Raw genomic sequence first — 20729 nt, 5'->3', positions numbered from 1 at the left:
GCCCTTTATAGCTATTTAAGCCACTAAGAAGCTAGAGTAAACAGGAGCAGATAACATAGCTTCATAAAAAGTGGGAAAGATTGAAACTGTTTCAATAAGAATCCTCATACACATTTTTTAAAGAGTTGAAATCAGTGAGGCTTGCAAGTCCTGCCCTTTTGATGAACCTTGTTACAATATATAGAATTCTAGGGAATTTCTGACAAGCTGGTGACATATAACTCTGGTCGGTAGCGTGAAACAGTGCATCCCTCTGTTCTTTGCTAGCCAGTAATTAATCATACTTTGACATAAAATGAGTGAAGCAAAAGTGTCTGTAAAAGTAGAAGGTAATTGCTAGGCATCAATTCCATCACAGTTGTCTTGTAATGGTCAGCTTGTCCATCTATCCTATGTCCAGTAATATAATTTATTTTCAGTTTCTTTCTAGAAATTTACTTTCTTGTTTTCGTTTTCCTCTTTTCCTTTCCTTTTCCTTGCATTTTTTACTCCTTCCCTCTATTTACTGCTTGAAAATGCTTTGTGTTTATATGTTGTTCAGTACTTATCACCAAAGCTTTACAAGTAGTTACATCTCAGAATTTATCAGAAAGAGAAAATAAACACATGTACATTGCAATCCTTAGAATGCTTACTGAAACACAACTTGCAGTGTATCAGATTGCAGACATATAAATCCATGTAAGAGGCAAATATGTATTTCTTCTCAGTGATCTATGTATTTCCATTCTTAATTTAACCCTATTTCTACCAAAGTTTTTAAAAATATTTTGTCCATTCTAAGCTACGATTATTTTCAGATTTACTTATTAAAATGTTCCAAATCTGCATGAAGAAATTCTAACAAAATGTTACAAGGTATACCCAACATTCTCAAAGAGAAACATTTTTTACAAAATAAAGGTGAATATATAGGGATGTGGTGGCTCAGTGGCTAAGATGTTGAGGTTGTCAATCAGAAAGATCAACAATTTGGCAGTTCAAATCCTTAGTGCTGCATAACAGAGTGAGCTCCAGTTACTTGTCCCAGCTTCTGCCAACCTAGCAGTTCGAAAGCATGTAAAAAATGCAAGTAGAAAAATAGGGACCACTTTGGTGGGAAGGTAACAAAGTTCTGTGTGCCTTCGGCATTTAGTCATACCAGCCACATGACTACAGAGACATCTTCGGACAGTGCTGGCTCTTCAGCTTTGAAATGGAGATGAGCACCACCCTCTAGAATCGGGAACGATTAGCACATATGTGTGAGGGGAACCTTTACTTTTACCTTATATGTGTGCCACAATAATGATCCAATCTACAGAGTTTTTGTCTTCAGAGCTTGTTAATTTTTTTTCTAACTTCAACTCAAATGGAATCTTTAATTGCTAGAAATGTGCTGCTTGTGTTCATGTAGGCTTATACCTATAGTCAGTTTAATTGGACATTGCATTTTACAAAAAACATTATGCTCAATTACACTGTTAACTACACTGTTAAATACAAGCAGCACACAAATTTCAATGTATATTTTCTCTAAAAACTCAGAAATCTTGCTTATGTTATGTTAAATGCCAACAATATTGTTTTTAAAAAACCCAGTATAGAAATAATCATAGCAAGAAACAAAAAGAAATCAAATTTCTAGAAAGTAACTGAAAGTAACTGAAAGTAAGTTTATTTCAAATCTTAAATTTTTATGTTAAAAGTTTTATTTCATTCAAGAGTAAAGACATAGTCGCACAGCATTTTAAAACTTTCATTCCAACTAACTTAGAAGTAGTTAATAGGCAATTTACAAAAGCTATTAGGAAATGAGGTTTGCAAACTTAGTGTTCTTTAAAAGTCTCTACCACCAAAAGTCTGTAGTGAACAAGATGGCTAATTGCCTCACCTCCAGGCACTCAAATCCACGGAAAATCCTCACAGAAAGCAGCTGTCCATAGCACATATGGACAATCTCCCAATCTCACCTTACACAGAGAGGTTCCAAAGAACCAGTCCATTCACCATTTCCTTTGTTATTTGCATGTTTTTTTTCCAGAGCAGTCTTCAATTCTCTATACTTCCCCCGCCCTCCAGACGTCCTTCATCTATTAGATTTCTATCTGGGTGTTGACTTGGCCATTGTAAAACATTGGATTTATTTTTCTGCACTTACTCTTCTTTAAATTTGATTTGAATCGTTGCTTACTTAATAGGCTACCTGTACCTTCAGTTTCAACTGAGGAGCTGATATTGTCCTCTAGAATATTTTTATATTTTTTTTAAAAAACCACCATTTTCTTCCACTATGGCAAGTAGTCCAGATATTACAGCAACAAAGTAACTACAAACTATGACACTATCACTTTCATGCTTGACAGTAAGTATGAAATCCTTATTAGGAAATGCAGTACCTGGCCTAAACCACATATACCAACACATATATAGCTTTAAAAATCCCGTGTGTGACTCATGTGACAACAAAATATCCCTTCATATATTGAAGAACCATTTTTATCCAGTGCATTTCAGATCTGTAATGAACTCTGACTTAAGACAGGAGAGTTCTTTAGAATCTTGCATGTTTGTTTCTTTTCTTTTTTTATGACTTTCTGACCAATTTTCTACTGTCTTCATCAGGAAATTTTGACAGGACAGCCAAACTTGGAAAGCTCCCTTTTGTTCCATGCTTTCTATTTCTAGACTACATCTTTGGTGAAGCTCACAATTTTAAAAATGGTTTTGTGGTCATTTTTAGACTGATGGGCAAGTGTAGCATGCTTTGTAAGAGTTCTTAAGATATTTTAAAAGTAGGAACAATATATTTCTAGGCTCTGTATGATGGAAATTATGGAGCTTTGAAGCCAAAATCTTTGACATAGCAACCATGCCCCAAACCAGACTTGATTGTTTAACTAAGAATTAGCCCTTGACATGCTTTTAATTTAACTGACTAAATTGAGAGAAAAGATTTGTTCATGCTAGGACAACAGTGCATGTTGTATGACTTTGCTTATCAAAGAAGGTCCGTGTTTTGGTGTTAGTTCTTCACTCAGATTTCCTTCAGGTCAAAAAGAACCTCAGAAGACATTCTGAAGGAAGGAAATGTGAAAATGCAATATGAAAGGGGACAAATGCTTTTTCACCCAACTGTAGGGACTTCTGGAAAAGAAAGAAAGAAAGAAACAGTCGAATAATTGTAGACTAGAAAATAAATTTGCCTTTCCTTTCTTTTCAAAGTACATCTGATGCAATAAACTGTAAATAACAACAGAATACCCAATACTTTATTTCATTTCCATTTTTGAAGGATGTTCTTGGGTATCTATTCCTAATAGTTTTCTCATGACTCTAATGGGAGCCCATATGATCTGTGTGATACTAAAAGTGAAAAGTTAGAGACTAATCATACCTCCTGCCATTGCATGATGATTAAATGACACTCTTTTCTTCTCCTGCCAAGTCTGATTCCTGTTTTTTTCTTCAGTAAGAATCACAGACATTGGAGACAAAATACTATGGTTTCCATTAAGATAACAGTGGCAGAAAAATCAGCTCTAACCCTGTGATTATGCTTTCAATCTAATAATTATTTAAATGCCAGATAACACCTTTTGAACTAATTGAGACCTTTCAGCTGGTTGCCTGTGATAACATGGCTACATTTACTTCATCTCCAGTTCCTTTTCTAAATAGGTCCAAATTGCTTTTAAAATTGCATTTATCTGCTACATAAATTACAGAGCACTCTCCTCTCCATACAAGCCAACCCCATGAAGTGACCGAACAATATAAATGATTGATCCTGCTTGTGTATTTCCTTGTATTATTCTGTTTGCAAAATAAGGCAAAGGAGGAGGAGAGCGGGTACATTGGATGCCATACACTCAAGAAATAGATTAAAGTAGGATGATAGCATCAAAAATATTAGCTCAAAAGATTTTAAGATGTTACTCCTTAAATTGGGGTGATTTTCTTTTTTACATTTGTGATTACTAGCTCTTGCTATTACTAAGATTTTTTTCAGGAAGTTGGGATAGGGATGCTTTCTAAATTGTTTTATCAAGATAAAGAACAGTTTATAGAAATTCAGTCTCATATAATTGCCTTCTAACCCTGGATTATGACTAATAGCAGCTCTTCATTCCTGGATTGAGATGTAATTTTGTCCAGCTCTACTTATAGATATTTGGAACTGAATTAAGGATCTTATGTACACTAAGCAAGAAGAGTTGGATTTGTAGAAACTAGGCTATATGCTTTATAAATTGAATAGTGTAGCTTTCTTTTTATATGGTAAGTGAAACATTTCTAAATAAGTCTTTAAAAAGTAAACCAGGGTGACTTCAGATATCAAAATGCATTCTCAATGTTATTGGAGTTTTTACTCCTGTCTGAATGTGTGATACATCTAGAACTACTATAATGCAACAGAAGTAAAAATAATGTATTTCTTATATATTTCTTAAGGATTTACATTTAAATTTCAACTTGAAATTGGATGAATGGGTGGGTGGGTGGATGGAATTTGAAACTGATGAGTTCTAAGTGTGCCATTCATCTTTGTTTTTGGGACAGTAGTTGCATTGAAAAAAGCATTGTACAAGTGCACCTTTAAAAAGGTGAAAAAACCTGAAATTTTCTGGAATTGCTGAAATAGTCATAGGATTCCTGTGTTCTACATCCCAATCCCACTTGCAGTTTTTCTGTTAAAAAAATAAATAAATTCTGAACCACCATAAGAAAATGTAGTTACCAGTAAGTTACTCATGTGAATCATGTTTGATTGGCTTGCTTGACACATACTTCTGTTCCAGTCCAGCAATTGAAAATGGAGTTATATGGTCTTATAATGACTTTCTATATTCCTGTAATGTTCAAGGAATAGGTTCTGTATTAAAATCTCCTACTATAGATCTTAGGTCTGTATACTAAATGTCAGTATTGACTTTTACTGAATTATATATTAATAGATACAACCAAGCAAACAGGCTAGAGAGAGATGGAATAAATCAGAGTTTGATACATAATTCTTTATGGCATACCTAAAGAATTATCATGCTATTACTTCCAAAGGAAGCACTGAATAGGGTTAGGGAACAATAATTTCCCTTCCCACCCAACTCTTCCAAAATAAAGCATGACATAAGAAATAGAAAATTAAAATACCAAGTGGATCCATAGATATTGACTCCCACTTTCCATCATGGTTTTGACCCATCATTGGTTTCATATAATGGTATTTAATAAGATAAAGTGTAAGTATAGATTAGATTACTAACCTTCACTGCATTTGATCCACTTGCATTATTCCTTGCTAATGATAAGGCTATATTGCTGAGTTTTCACACAATTTGATTGGTATGCTTGACAATGTATCCAGTTTTATCTAAGAATGTCCATGCTATGCAAACTAGGTTCTTTTATCTAGAAATTATTTTAGAAGTCAGCACACTGCTGGCTTTGTTAAAATAATCTTCCTAATAATTTTAAATCTATCTCCATCTGATTTTAGCATCGATATGAAATCTCCTGACTATGCATGTTAAATTCAGTAGCTATAGCAATTGAGAAAATAAAGAAAAACCTTAGGAAACAACAGTTAAATAGTCATGATAGATAACTACCAGTCACAGTACAACATATGAATGTGATTTGTTTTCTGTTTGTATAAAATAGCAGGATGATTTGTTGGTAAACTAATAAATTACTGGCTAAGAGTGACACTGCAAGCAGCTGGAAGTTCATATGAACAACAGGTCACAAAAATATTTCTATATCTGTTGCACTTCAGAACTTGAGGAAGATGATTAAGTAATAGCTATAGAAATGATATTAGAAATGACGTGTTGCCAGTACCTAATTTTGCTTTTTTGGGATCTTTATTGAGTATGAAGCTACCTTCTCCCCCCATTCTCTCTCCCTCCTTTTTCCTCTCTCTCTTTCTCTCACACATACACATACACACACAATCCATTTTACATTTCTGCAAAGCAAAGATTATTTAAACTTGAAGTGCTTTAGATTTCCTCCATGTTACTCTTTGTTCAAATATATTCATACCTTCAACAATTTGTTTGCCAAAATTTCCTGTTCTATCTTCATGTACACTACAATATAACCATTCCTCTACTGTAGAATAGCAAGACAATGATGAATGTCTTAGACACACAAATGCACACACATCCTTTTTATGTGTGTCTATGCACACTCCTTGCCATCTTTCAGGCTCTACTGTCATTTTATCAGAGAACAAAGCTGCTCAGAAGCAATGAATCTCCTGTTCAGGTCACTAGTGTTTATTACAGGTTATCAGGTGCCTTTTGTACATTTGAAAAGCAGTTAGCAGCCTCAAATGTCTTCCTTAGAGCAGAAGCACCTGAGCCACTTGATTTTGCCCTTTGGAAATACTCTTTTCTTCAGTAAAGAGGAAGGCGAATTTCATTTTGTGAAAGTTGGCTTGGAAAATTAATGAGAGGAAATATGTGAGTGAGGTTGACTAAAAGGTTAGCCGGTAACCTTGAATTCCAGTCCCATTCTGTTTCTACTCTCTGATTCATGTTCTTCTCACAGTAACTCTCCAATTCACTGCAGCAGTCTTTTTTCATATAACAAGATCTACAGTTGTCCTTTCATTAACACCAAGATATATCCATTGCAGCAAAGAAGAGAGAAAAAAAGAAGAAGCCTCCAAGAAGAGAAGTCACTACTTAGCTGGCTGAACTGGTTTCCTATGCTCATTGTCCTCTACTTCCCAGATCCCCAAATGTGTCTTAGACTCATTTAAAAACAGCTGCCTCTTCGTAGTTTTCCTGTTGCAGAGAAATGCTCTCAAATCCTAAAGATGAAACCAGTCAATGTATCTTATTTAGCAAGTCTAGTTTTGGACAGACCTTGTTGAATCCCCAGGTAGTCCTTGATTTATGGCGACAATTGAGTCCACAATTTCTATTGTTAAGGGAAACATTTGTTAAGTGAGTTTTCCCCATTTTATGACCTTTCATGCCACAGTTGCTAAATGAATCACTGCAATTGCTAAGTGGATAACAAGGTTGTTAAATGAATCTGGCTTCCTCGTTGGCTTTGCTTGCCAGAAGGTCAGAAAAAAGGATCACATGACCCTGGGACATTGCAGCTGTCATAAATATGAACCAGTTGCCAAACATCTGAATTTTGATCTTGTGATCCTGGGCATGCTGCAATGGTCTTAAGTATGAAAAAAGTCCCTTTTTTCAGTGATGTTGTAACTTTGAATGGTCACTAAATGAACTGTTGTAAGCCAAAGACTACCTGGATTTTTTAAAAAAATTAAGGGAAACAAAATCAATATAATGGACTCTTTCCAAAGTCTCTATTTTCACTTTGGGGGTTGCTGGTACTGTATAGCCATTTTTTATTTAGCCAATTCTACATGAATATAACAGTGTGGAGGAATTTTAGCTTCCAGGAACCTCAGTTCCCTAAACATAAGAGAAGGTTTAGATGTGTTACATGCCTGTATGCAAGACAAATGTGGAAACATGACCAAGATTCTTGGGTTCTGCTGCACATACTCCCCCAAAGCTCACTTCAAGACCAATGTCTCATTCCATTCTGTAAAGAGTGGAGTTCACATAAAGAAACCCAACATTAGTTGTTTGCATTTTAAGGTAGTACCATCTGATACTTTTTACCCCCTGCTTTTTCATGCCATATAGTCCTGCAAAGATATTCTCCAGTTAGAATAGTCAAATGTACCCTATTAAATACTAATGAGTGCTAATGAAGTTGGGGAAGTGATGGCTCAGTGGCTAAGATGCTGAGCTTGTTGATCGAAAGGCCGGCAGTTTGGCAATTCGAAACCCTAGTGCCACGTAGTGGGGTGAGCTCCTGTTACTTGTCCCAAATTCTGCCAACCTAGCAGTTCGAAAGCATGTAAAAAATGCCAGTAGAAAAATCTTTGGTTACAGCGTTCCGTGCACCTTTGGTGTTTAGTCATGCCAGCCACATGACCATGGAAATGTATTTGGTCAACGCTGGCTCTTCAGTTTTGAAACAGAGATGAGCAGCATCCCCTAGAATCAGGAATGACTAGCACATATGTGCAAGGGGAACCTTTACCTTTTAATGAAGTTGTGTAAATTACGTAGTATAAACAACAGAGTATATTGTGAAATCTTACTATACAACAGGATTAAAGTGCGGCTGACTTGCTTGATTTTTTTAAAAAAAACAACTCCAAAATAATTACAAAGGCATGTAACTGGAGGGATAGCCCCCTGTGGATCAGAAAAAAGAGGGTTCTTTCGTTCACCACCTTCCTGCTTCATTTGCAGGGTTGTTTGCTTAAAGAACCATTTGAGATCTTTTTCTAAAAAAAAAATGATGAAATGGGAAGGGAAAGGTTAATATTCCAATTCTTGTATGACTCTTGCAATCCAAACCAATATCTCTGCTTACTTTGGTGTAAAAAAAGAGTAAGAAGCAGCTGCACATTTTTTATAATTGGCATAAAATCATAAATATATGGTTTATTCTTGTGCTGTTTTAAAAATGCCATACTTTAGTGATTCTCATTTATGCTGATGTAAGGGATATTGCTTCAATTTGTTTTTTCTCAATATTCCATGCAAGGTTTTTGTGCTTTTCTTAATTACAGGGTGACCAAAAGGAAATGTACATAATCTTTTTTTCACTCACTGGTCCTGTCTCCAGTGTTTTATAGCTTTGGGGGGTTTAAACACTTCAGTTCAATTCCAAAGAAAGAGATCTTGAGAGAACTTCTCCTATGGATTATTTTAACAAGGCTAAGGAAAAATAGAGAGGTATACAACAAAAAACTCAAATACCAGCACCCTCTGCCTTTTAATAGTAACTAAAACTGCATCAAAGAAAATGTTAACTTTGCAGCTTGTTAGATATTGTCAAAATAGATTTTTGGAGTTAGAATGGCATGGTTTGAGATGCAGTTGACATGGATATTTATGCTTTGACAAATCTAAGGTTAATACAGATATTAAATATTTTGTGGGATGTGCCATATTAAGATTATAGAATAGATATGGTTGTGCTCAAAAATACCTTGGTAGCTCTCAGCACAAGAAATACTTTATAAAAGAGTGCAGGAAAAGGGAAAATGTACAATACATCACTTTTGGGTTTGCTTTTTCCTTCTCTCTTTTCTTCTTTTTGCAAGGGAAGTAAGCTTTGGAAACATTAGAACACAACTTTTGACATGTTAAAGCATCAGGTAGAGCTTTCAGATCTGATGGTAGATCAGAAATGTGACTAATTGAGATTCTTAAATTTTCAGTATCAGTTTACTCAGCCATGCTTATTTGTGGATTGTAGCCTTAAAATTTTGAAAATGTTATATTTTAATATTTGACTGACAATGATTTAAAGGCCAGGAAAAGAAGATTAAAAAATATAGTTAAGCAATCTGAGAGTCGTTTTTGTGATCCAATAAATTATGTGCAAGCAAAGTGCAAGATCAGTTTATTCCAAGTATTTCAAAGGCATTTTCCCTGTAATCTGTGTCTGTGTTCTTCAAAATCAAATCTTTATGCTAAAAATGGGAGAAAGCCCAGTAATGCCATCCACCAGTTATGTTGTTTGCTCTTACCAGTCTTCTCTTGGATTCTTGCATGCAATTTCATCATTCTTCATTTCCAGCTAAGTCTGGAAAAGTTATTTTAAAATTCCAACAGAATCGCCAAATTGGTTTTGTTGGAAATATAACATGATGGTTCCTAGCAACCCAACATTCTTAGGTAAGAATGCATCTTTTAGTTGCATAGACATTCATATCCCAAAGGTGCTTTTTGAAGAGGCAACAAAAAGATCTTTCAGGTGAAGAAGCTTCTGGGATGAGAAGTGAAACATCTTTAAAAAAAACCACCAGAAAGTCCAGTTGCCTCTTCAAAAAGCACCTTTGGGACAAGCATGACCTGGGTGACTGAAAATCTCCATAGCCACAAACATTAAAATCTCTTGATGAGATTCCTCTAAAATCCAGACATCTATGGGGTAATTCTGTGGGAGTAGACAAAACACTCTAGATTCTTTTTGACATACAGATCTTAATTACTGTGTGCATTTTGGAATGTTTTCTCAGGATCAAGCAGCTGACTCCTTCATAATTCAGAAAAAAGACATATTTGTGTAGGAAATTGCAAACTAATGGCACATATAAATCCCTGTGCCCTGCAAGACAGCTTGCAATGTTATAACCAGTCTAAGACTCACTAGCTTCCTAGTGAAGTTGATTTTCTGGTCTGGTCCATTTAGCAAGACTGACAACAATTGTACAAGTCTTGTTGTGCTGTCATTCTTCCCACTCTTTACATTTCAGTGAATTCAGGTTTCTTTTTTCTGTCTGTTGTGGACTTGAGATAGATTTCACCCCCCTTTTCACTTAGGTAGCAAAACTTGAATATCTGCAGAAAGGTCAAATTTACTTTTTATAGGGAGCATCTTGGGATAAATGATAGAGCAAACTAGAAGGTTGAGACTGCAATGGACAGAGGGCAATATGGCAGGCTCCTGAGAGGTAGACTGTCTTCAGAGCTGTAGTTGGGTTTGTTGGTTTAGTCAAACTCAAGGCCTGGGGGCTTGATCTGGGCCACAAGGTGCTTAGATCTGGCCCATAGGGCTGCCCTGGAAATAATGAAGGACCAGTCTGTGGTCCTCTGCCAGAGAAAACAGAGCTCGCACAGCCCCACAAGCTCTGTTTTCACTGGCAGAGGGATGCAGGAGGCCATCACAGCCAAAAACAGAACTCGGGCACCTGTTTTCACCGGTAGAGCACTCAGGCCAGCACAGGGACCCCTGACATGAGTGATGTCATGCTGTCCACAGCCCCACAACCCTCCAAGGTCAAACTTAACCCTGAAGCAGCATTACATGAAATCAAGTTTGATACCCCTGGTTTAGAACAATCCTAGCATCCATGCCCATCAGGACTAGGCTACAGGATACTTGATAGGTTCTACCTTCAGTTGGTGAATGTCATATTGGTCTGAAATAAATACATTCTTATCTGCAAGTTAATAGCAGTCGTGGCAGCTGACATGCCTTGCATTACTCATTACTTGTTGGCTCAGAATTGGAAGGTTATTGTCTTGAAAATATGTCCATCTGGGTTTTGAGCCTGATGAGTCTTGGTAGCAATTATTATTTTGCAAGGAGTTCATGATTTGAGCTTTAGTCAGCACCAGGTGTGCTAATGAAAGACCTATCCACCTTTCCTTGCAGAATACATAAACCGTTTGATTTCAGTGTTGCACATCTGACATTGTTCATCTGTGAAGTCACTTCACATTCTGAGATCAAATTTTCCCATGATCTCAGATACCTTTTTTTTAAAGCATTCTATCAAATTTCAACTTTTAGTTCCTTTGGATCTGTGACTGGAGCATAGACCTAAATCAGCATAATATTGATTAGCTTGCCTTGGACTTAAATTAAAATCATCTTATGGGTAGGGGGGAGCTGGGAAAGGTTGTGTCTAAGATCATATTTTTGACACCGCTTTGTTAATAAAGGTTGCTAATGAATTTCTTCTTCACCTCCTTTCTGCAACAGAAGATATAATGCTCCTCTGATGTGAAATGACCCATTTCAGTCAATTTTAGTTTGTTGATTCCCAGAATGTCAATGTTCAGTCTTGACATTTTTGCTGTGATAACATCAAATTTTCTTAGTTCATGGTTCTACTATTTCACATTCCTTTGGTGTACACACAGACACACACACACACACCACAAACACACACAGAGAGCATAGAGCTTTTATTTTGCCTATGGACACATCAGCAGCTAGACATCTTTTCAACTTTAATCCAGCCACATCTTAAAGCAGCAGCATTACACATACTTGCCTTCTTCTCTTTTTCAGTGGATATATTTCATAAGGCAGTCATGGGGAACTAATCTTGTAGTATCTTGGCAGAAATCTAGAATTAGTTGCCATTTCCTTCTGTAGTGAATTGTATTTAGACTAACATTATATCATCCTTCATTATCTTGTTCACAGAGTAATAGGGTGCATGTCTTTACAACTATATTTTTTGAAAGCCAAATTGACTTGACACTTCCAGAAAGTTGACTGTCTTTGCTAACACAGCTTCTTAACCTACTTTGCATCAGAATTGCTGAATTGCAAAAATAAGGTTATTGCAGATGATCTTTATCTTGAAGTGCTAAATCTTGGACTGTGACTTGCTGTATTGTCCTTTCAGCTCCTTTCTGCTTTTCTTCTAGCCTGAGGGACAGTTCTAAGCTACAGGTTTGAATTAGGCTACTTGATGCTGCAGGAAACATTCAGATTCCAATTGAGTCCATTCATTCTGCCTTGCTAAAAAGGATCAACAGTCTAATGAACTTAGGTTTCTAGTAGAAATCATCTTATTACTGTTAAGGAATTTTAGAAATATAAGATTAGTGGGTTCATCCCCATATATTATTGAACATGGTAATTCAAAACTAGAAAAAAATATTGTAACTTAAAGGAAAAGATAAAATATGACTTTTAGTTCAGGCAAGAGAATACAAGGGCACTAAAAAAATGACTTATGATTCTGTAGAGATTCTCAGTCATCCAGGTCATGGTTGTCCCAAAGGTGCAACTGGACTTTCTTGTTTTTACTTTTAAGATGTTTTGCTTCTCATCCAAGAAGCTTCTTCATCTCTGACTTATGACTGTTTTTCATATATACAACTGTTGCAACATGGTCACATGATCAAAATCTGGATACTTAGAAATTAGAGATGTAGTATCCCTGGGTCATGTGCAACCTTCTGACAAGCAAACTCAACAGGGAGTCCAGATTCCATTTAACAACCATGTTACTAAGTTTAACAGCAGCAATGATTCATTTGATAATGGTAGCAGGAAAGGTCATAAGTGGGGCAAAGCTCAATTAGCAAATGTCTCACTCACAACATAAATTTTGGGCTTAATTGTGGTTGTAAACCGAGGACTACCTGTACTAAATTGTAAAGTTATAATTACAAAGAAAGCAATTGGAATCTACAACCATATTAAGTAAGAAGTGATCTTCAGGATTCTGATTATTCCATCTCAGTGCTTGTAATACTTACAGGCTTTGTTTCTGTTTTTGAAAATGGGGTAATTTTTTCTTTTATAAAATTTGGAGTTCCTCCATCCTGTAGATATTCCTTTCTTGTATATTCAGGTACCATTGCATGGCATAACTGATGTCATTCAGTGCTGTTAAATGATAGATAGAATAGTGAATAGAATTAGTTTCTTCCTAAAGGATGTTGGGATGTAGGCTCATGTGATAGTGCTTAATTTGCTATTACAATATCATAATATATTAAGATACAATTATTGTATGAATGTATTTGTAGCTATACATTGTGACAGCTAAATGGAACCTCCATTTACATCATTAAGATATCTCTATGTATCAGATACTGGCAATAGGTTATAGTATTCTTTTCATGTGTTTATGATTTGATCTAATGGTATAAATTTGGCCCTGTTGAAAACAGAAAATTGTGGATTAATCCTTGAATTATTTTCTCTCTGTTACAGTGAATAGTTAAGGAGGTGAGAACTTTTCCCTCTAAGATGGGGTAAACAGTGCCCTATTGGACCTGTGAACTCTCAGCCCTATTTTCAAAGCATCTATATGCCAAAATTGGTTGCAAAATTATCAGTTTTCACCTTGTGATTTCTCAGAATTTTCATATAAATGTAAGGAGGAAAGGAGAATTGCTATTGCATTAGTATAATAGCATCAACTTTCTACTCCATTTGTATGCTATGTGCCTATCAACTATTATCTTTAGAAAAGGTCACATTCACAGGGCAAGTATGGAAATGACTGGTCTTTATAGAATCAGCAAACTGAAGTTAAAAGAAATATTGCAATGTGGTGATCTCCTGCTTTGTTGACAGAATTATTCTTCCCTTGATTTTCTTTTTTCTTTTCTCCACAAAATACATTCAACATTATCAAGACTTTTGGGGAATGTAAGAAAAAGGTTCATTATTTAGGTTTTTCTCCCTGCATGTTTATGGTACTTCTACAGCCTTGAGTTCTCCCAAGTTCCTTGCACAGTGATAATGCCCTTTCGGTTGCTTAAAAATTCCCAGTAGAAATATGCAAGCTGAAAAGAGAGTGGATTTTCTTAGCAATTCAATGTAGTTTCCACTTGTGAAAAGCAGCATATAAAACACTGGAGATTGGTGACATAAATTTTCAATACAGAAAATTGCAGTAATCGGAAATAGAACTGCTTTTGTTTTTATGGAATACCACCTATATCAAAGAACCTACTGGGTGTGGTGGTAATTATCATAGAATAAAAGTTTATAATTTCTGTTCATTTGATAACCATACCATTTCATGAACTAAAACTTGAATTATCATAGTGTAAAGAAACACACACTTCTCCCTCTCCATCACCCAGCCAGATGACAATATATTAGAATCATCATTCAGATAGGAAGCTTTTTTTTAGTACTTTTGTTAAAGCATATTCACAGGATTAAGTTAAAAGAAGTTCAGATTTCTCTTGGCTACTATGGTTTTGTAAATAATATTCTAGAACTGCATTCCAAAGTGCTTCAGGTTAATGGCAACTTCTTGGATGTAAAAAGGGATTATGATGCATTTCATCTTATTTTCTTGTCTTTGTTTTTTCCTTGTATAGCTTGAGGAAGGGGGTGGGCATTTATGGAAAACACACACACATACCACACACAACCAGATGCACACAAATATCTGGTTTTGCATAAATTCATATTCCAAAAGAGTGATTAAAAGATTTTCTGATATAAGCTAGCACTATACAACCACAGTGTTTTTCTAGGGCAAAACTCCTATTTCTTAAGGAAATCATAGCTTTATGAGTTGTCATTCTGTTTAACATGGTTATTTTCAAATAAGTAGGAGAAAGGATCTGGAAGAGATTTAGCTGTAAGCCATCACTCTCCACGTTTAGGTCTTTAATTTAGCATATCAGGTACACTTTTGTATGAACATTTAATAGCTGATTGGTAATTATACATTGTATTCCCTTTAGCCTATATCAATCTCTTGGGATTATATAGACAAATTGATTTGTTTTCTCCACAACAATATGGACATAGTTATTACCTCTGTCTGGGATGGATGTCCTGGTCTCCCAACTAAATGTTAATCAGGCCTAATTCTGCTTAGTTTTTTTGAGATCAGCTAAGAACAACTAGGTTCTGCCGTCTGCTAAAAAACTCTGCTTTAAATACCTTAATTCCAGGAAATACATATGCATTCATTTCTCGGTATCTGAGTACACACATTTGGGCAATCTAATGCAAATATCCAAGGTACCAGATTTGAAAATAAATTTGCTTTACATATGGAATGCAAATTTGGTATAATTATTGTATCTGCAGTAATTATAACCTTTAACTGAGCCTTAAACTTTAAATTACTAGAAATAGATGTAGTAAGTGCTATATAGATTAGCATCAGAGCATGAAAATTTATGTCCATCACCACTAAACTGAGAATCACAGCTCTTTCTGATCTGTCTAAATAGCACTTGCTTTTGCTTGCATCTTCCAATTTTTTTTTTATATGAGGACTTCAATGTAGCTGCTAAATTCAACCCTTACAATTAATGTGTTTTTTTTCAGACAGGTATGATACCCAACTGAATGGTCACCCTACAGATAAAAAAGAAATGCAAATTAGTATTGAAAGAACTATACAGGACTTGCCACAGACGACTGTGACAGCAAGAATAGAGTTTGCAGATAAGAGCAGAGCATCTTAGTTATATAAAACTTCCATCTTTCAGTTTGATTTTTCAGGCAGATGTCTGATTTATTTCCCTTTAACTCAAATTCTGAAACAGGGAGGGAAAATACTTTAAGATCTCAAAATAATAATACTAGGTTCAGTTCATCTATTTATTAAATTGAAAGGATTCTTGTGCAATCCTCGAAATACTCCAGTATTTTTCTCATTTTTTTCTGTTACTGTTTGGATTTAATTTGGGTAAACCTGCTCTAGAAGACTAAGGCAATCCTAGCAGATGGTGACAGAAGTTAGATTACAATCACCCTGAGTACAAAATTGGTGCAGGAAAAGGAATAAGAAGGAAAGCTACTCTATATAAATACAGAGCAAACCCGATTGCCTTCTAACACTGAAAACGTTACTTAGCCATGTAACATTGTGAAACATTTGCACAAAAACAGCAAAGCTCAGAAAGCATCAAGGACTCCAATATGTAAGCATCAAAGAACAATATGTAATAAGTGATATTGGGTTTCATCACTGTGTGCGAAATCTTTAGTGCTTCTTTTTACAGGGAAGGAAGGAAAAAAGAGGCAAAAGCTATCTAATTCAATCTCAGCTGAAAGAGCCCAGATAATAGGAATAGAGAGATTCCTGGCACTTATCACTGATATAGCTAAAGTTAAATATCTTTAAGGAGAAGAATAATTATGTAACTAGAACTCACCTAAGTAGCTTCTCTGAAGTTGGCCAATGTATCTTTTCTAACCATGCAGAGATTAACTAATTTTAGAAGTACAAATTGGAAACCTCTCTTCTGAGACAAATTAATGCCAAATAATAAAAACATTGCCAAGTGTTCTTGATCAACAATATTTACCCCCTTCCATTTTTATTGGAATAATAAAAAAACAATATTCTGAAATTCTTCCAAAGTTCTGCTCATACTTTTTACTGCTGTCATGTAAGAAGACTTATTATAAGCTATATAATGTACTGTAGATATGCAGCAGCAGCATTTTATATCTCAGTCAGTGACCCTTTTCTAGATAGGTGCTTATTAATGAAAGCTGTACAATTTGCTTAACAGGCTTTTAAATATTATATAAAGGTTTCTGTGTGAAATTTGAGACTTTAGAAGTTCTGATTACTATGCCTCGTTGACTGTATACATTTGTAAGTAACTGATGCATATTTGACTTGCCCATTAATATAGAGCAGAGATGTCAAACTAGATTTCTTCGATTAGCATTGTAGTTCTCTGCGGCTGGCTGTGGGGGAGATAGGACAGATGCCTCCTGCAGCATCCTGCCAGCCAAAAGGGGTGTGGGGTGGGCATGTGGCCCTTGTGCCCTATTTTTGGCCTGGATGGCCTCCTGCAACATTTTGCTGGCCAAACAGGTTACTGGGGCCAGGAAGGGGGGGGGGAGATGGGATGGATGTCTCCTGCAGCATTTTGCCAGCCAAAATGGCCGGGGAGACTGTGCATGCACCCCTGACCTATTTTGGCTGGCAGGGTGTTTCAGGACGCTGTCCAGTAGAAAAACGGGGCATAGGGTGCCCCTGCATGGCTGCTAGGGGCACCGTGGACCGATCCTTTGCTATTTCCAGGCCATCCCCTCAGGCCAGATTTAAGCACCCCTGATATAGATTATGCTAGCACCCTTTAGTCTGGCCAATCACAGATAATGCAGATGCAACCTGAGGCGTCAAGTTTTGTATGCATGCGAATGCAGTATATACAATCAGAAGTACTGCAGATAGTTGAGCTTGCTCTACTTTTGATATCTTCTAATTAAATTGTAATCCATCTGGAAAAAAAATCTTCTTGTGACTAGGGGAACAAACATATCTGCTCCATTTGAGTTTTTAGACCTGCTGTTTGGGTAGGTGAATGTGTAAAATATGTTTGTTTTTAAAATCATGGCTAAGAGCATATCACGAGCAATTAAATTGTGTAATAATTAATACACAGAAGCAGAACAGAGCGTTAACGCTTCTACTACTTACTCAAATGGGAAGGTCACTTATGGATTTAGAACCGTCTTTGTTTTATTTCAAAGAGTCTTTAATGGAAATGTCTGTTTCAATTGTAATTCTAAGATGAGATCCATCTAATCTTTTGTTCTGGCATTTTGTTCTTTTTCCTCCTTTCTGTAGAAACATGTAAAGAAAGCTGCTGTGGCTAGAGTCGCACACAGGGAGTTTTGAGATATACGCTCCCTTTCTTCCTTGCTCTTCTCCACAGGATGGAACAGAGAAAGCTCTGGCCTCGGACATGGGACTCCGATGGCTGGTCAGTGGCCCTGGCATTTCTTTTCTTAGTCTTTTTACAGAACATTAACAGCACTCCTATCTATAATACGTTTCATCCTGAGAACCGTGACTGGACTTTCAATCACTTGACAGTCCATCAGACGACTGGGGCAGTCTATGTGGGAGCCATCAATCGGGTTTACAAGCTGTCTGGAAACTTGACTGTCTTGGTAGATCACAAGACGGGTCCTGAGGAAGACAACAAGTCCTGCTATCCACCACTAATTGTGCAACCCTGTACTGAGATCCTGACTCTGACGAACAATGTTAACAAGCTCCTGATCATTGATTACTCAGAAAATAGGCTGCTGGCCTGCGGGAGTCTCTATCAAGGTGTCTGTAAATTGCTGCGCCTGGATGACCTCTTCATCTTAGTGGAGCCATCTCACAAGAAAGAACACTATCTGTCCAGTGTCAACAAGACAGGCACTATGTATGGAGTTATAGTTCGTTCTGAGGGAGAAGATGGGAAGCTGTTCATTGGTACAGCAGTGGATGGTAAGCAGGATTACTTTCCCACCCTCTCTAGCCGAAAGCTGCCTCGTGACCCAGAATCCTCAGCTATGTTGGATTATGAGCTCCACAGTGATTTTGTTTCATCACTAATCAAAATCCCTTCAGACACATTGGCCTTAGTATCTCACTTTGATATCTTCTATATCTATGGATTTGCCAGTGGAAATTTTGTTTATTTTCTGACTGTCCAGCCAGAAACTCCTGAAGGGGTTTCTATCAATTCAGCCAGTGACCTTTTCTACACATCTCGGATTGTGCGTCTTTGCAAGGATGACCCTAAATTCCACTCCTATGTTTCTCTGCCCTTTGGTTGTGTCAAAGGTGACGTGGAATACCGTCTACTACAGGCAGCTTACCTTTCTAAGCCAGGGGAGGTGCTTGCCAGATCCCTGAACATCACTGCCGAGGATGATGTCCTTTTTGCTATTTTTTCCAAGGGACAAAAGCAGTATCACCATCCCCCTGATGACTCTGCTCTTTGCATCTTTCCCATCCGTGCAATCAATGCCCAAATTAAGGAACGGCTACAATCTTGCTACCAGGGGGAAGGCAACTTGGAACTCAACTGGCTACTAGGGAAAGATGTCCAATGTACCAAGGCGGTAAGAGTGATTACTGTATTTTAAATAGGGTTACTTTGAGGAAGATAGAAGCATATTAGCAGTATCGCTGTTAGAAATTGTGGGATTTAAGTATTTGCTTCCTGACAAAATTTTGAGGAAGTCTTCTGAAAGAGAAACCAGATTTGACTGTTAGCTCAGTTTTTAATTTATCTCAGGCAAACATTTTTTCAAAATATTTTCTGGCAGAATTAAAAAGGCTGCTGCTGGAGTTTCAACTTGATCTACCGATTGTGCAGAATAAGTATGAATGGAAATGATCAAACATTTTCCCATTTGTAGGTGTTGTGATTACACAGCTTTTTTATGCATGAAATTGAACACTAATTCATTCATGGATTATAATAACAGAAAAGTGAAGTTTGTATTGGCTAAAAGTCATTTTGTTACTAAAACAATGGGGAAAAATTAGTTTGGAGGCCTTACATTATTTTAATATGTATAAATATTTATTTATATTTATAATACTTATTGAATATTTTATTCTACATATTTATTCCTTATATATTTAATTGTATATTTAACACTTCATACACAGAAATTCAAGGTTTCTGGAAACAAACCTTAAACATCACTGGCAATTTTAATGACATTTTATACTCTTTGTCTTGGTTAATACAACTGCCCCAGGATGATAAATGCAAGAGTTATGTGTGTTTGTCATCCCCCGCTCATCCTGGTCAAAATAAAAATTGATTTCTATATCGGAGCATACAAAGGAAATGAAGTGGCTCTTAGAGACATTGCTTTTAATGTTTTACATGCATGTAGCCTAACTGCACAAGTCAATACTGTTAACACGAAGCTCTTTTGCTTATATTCTGCTTTTGTACCCTTGAAGTATTTGGTTGATGGAGAGTAGAATGCCTAACCAGACAGATTCTGATTAGAGAAGGAGAGTTTTTCTACTGGTTGTTTAGGATACCTTCTCCAATCTTATCACCGTACAAAATATTAAACTGTATTTCCTATTATTGGCAGTAAGTATAATATATTCCTGTATACTTCAAATATAGTAAGATAAAGTTTGTTTACAACATTTTGCTGGAGTAAAATGATGCAGACCATCCTGGCTGCTCTCCCTCAGATTGCCATGTCCTTAATTAGTTCCTTCCTAGAGAAGGTGTCAGAAAGAATGGGATGTTAATCAGTGGTGGGTTGCCAATTTTACTACCGGTTCAGCCATGTGACATTTCTGCACATATGTAGAAGCATCCAGGCAGAGCCTTCTGCCGCCGCTACTACTGGTTCACCCAATCCAGCCCAAACTGGCAACAACCCATCTCTGATATTAATGCTTCTCATTAAAGCAGACATGTATTGACTGTTTCTAGAAAAAGACAAAAAGCTTACAAGAAGAAAATCATAGTTTGTTTTCTTCAGAGTGCAGGGATCTGGCTACTTTTAACATGTTACTAACCATCAACTTCTATTTTGGGGAGGATGATTGAGAAGAAATAGGAATATATTAATTATATTGCTTTATTGCTTGTACTGGTTTGTGGTGTATAATTATATTTATTTACCAGCACTGCACTTAATTATAATTATACTCAAGATAAAAACTAGTGAGA

General features: G+C 36.3%; 1 protein-coding gene across 3 annotated transcripts in view; it reads left to right on the top strand.

Moving 5' to 3' along the window:
• PLXNA2 (plexin A2) overlaps positions 1 to 20729 on the top strand; it is a 443424-nt gene that overhangs the window by 25371 nt on the left and 397324 nt on the right. For 2 of the 3 annotated variants that reach the window (XM_032217579.1, XM_032217581.1), the window contains exon 2: positions 17864 to 19137. In XM_032217579.1, coding sequence (XP_032073470.1) covers positions 17953 to 19137 — 1185 coding nt within the window. In that variant the 5' untranslated portion in view covers positions 17864 to 17952. Of the gene's footprint in view, positions 1 to 17850; positions 19138 to 20729 lie in introns of those variants that run through there. The other variant, XM_032217580.1, reaches the window with a different exon arrangement.

Source organism: Thamnophis elegans, chromosome 5 (genome assembly GCF_009769535.1).
Source record: "Thamnophis elegans isolate rThaEle1 chromosome 5, rThaEle1.pri, whole genome shotgun sequence".
Taxonomy (NCBI): domain Eukaryota; kingdom Metazoa; phylum Chordata; class Lepidosauria; order Squamata; family Colubridae; genus Thamnophis; species Thamnophis elegans.
Note: the sequence above shows the minus strand (reverse complement) of the source record. Positions and strands in the feature narration are given on the sequence as shown.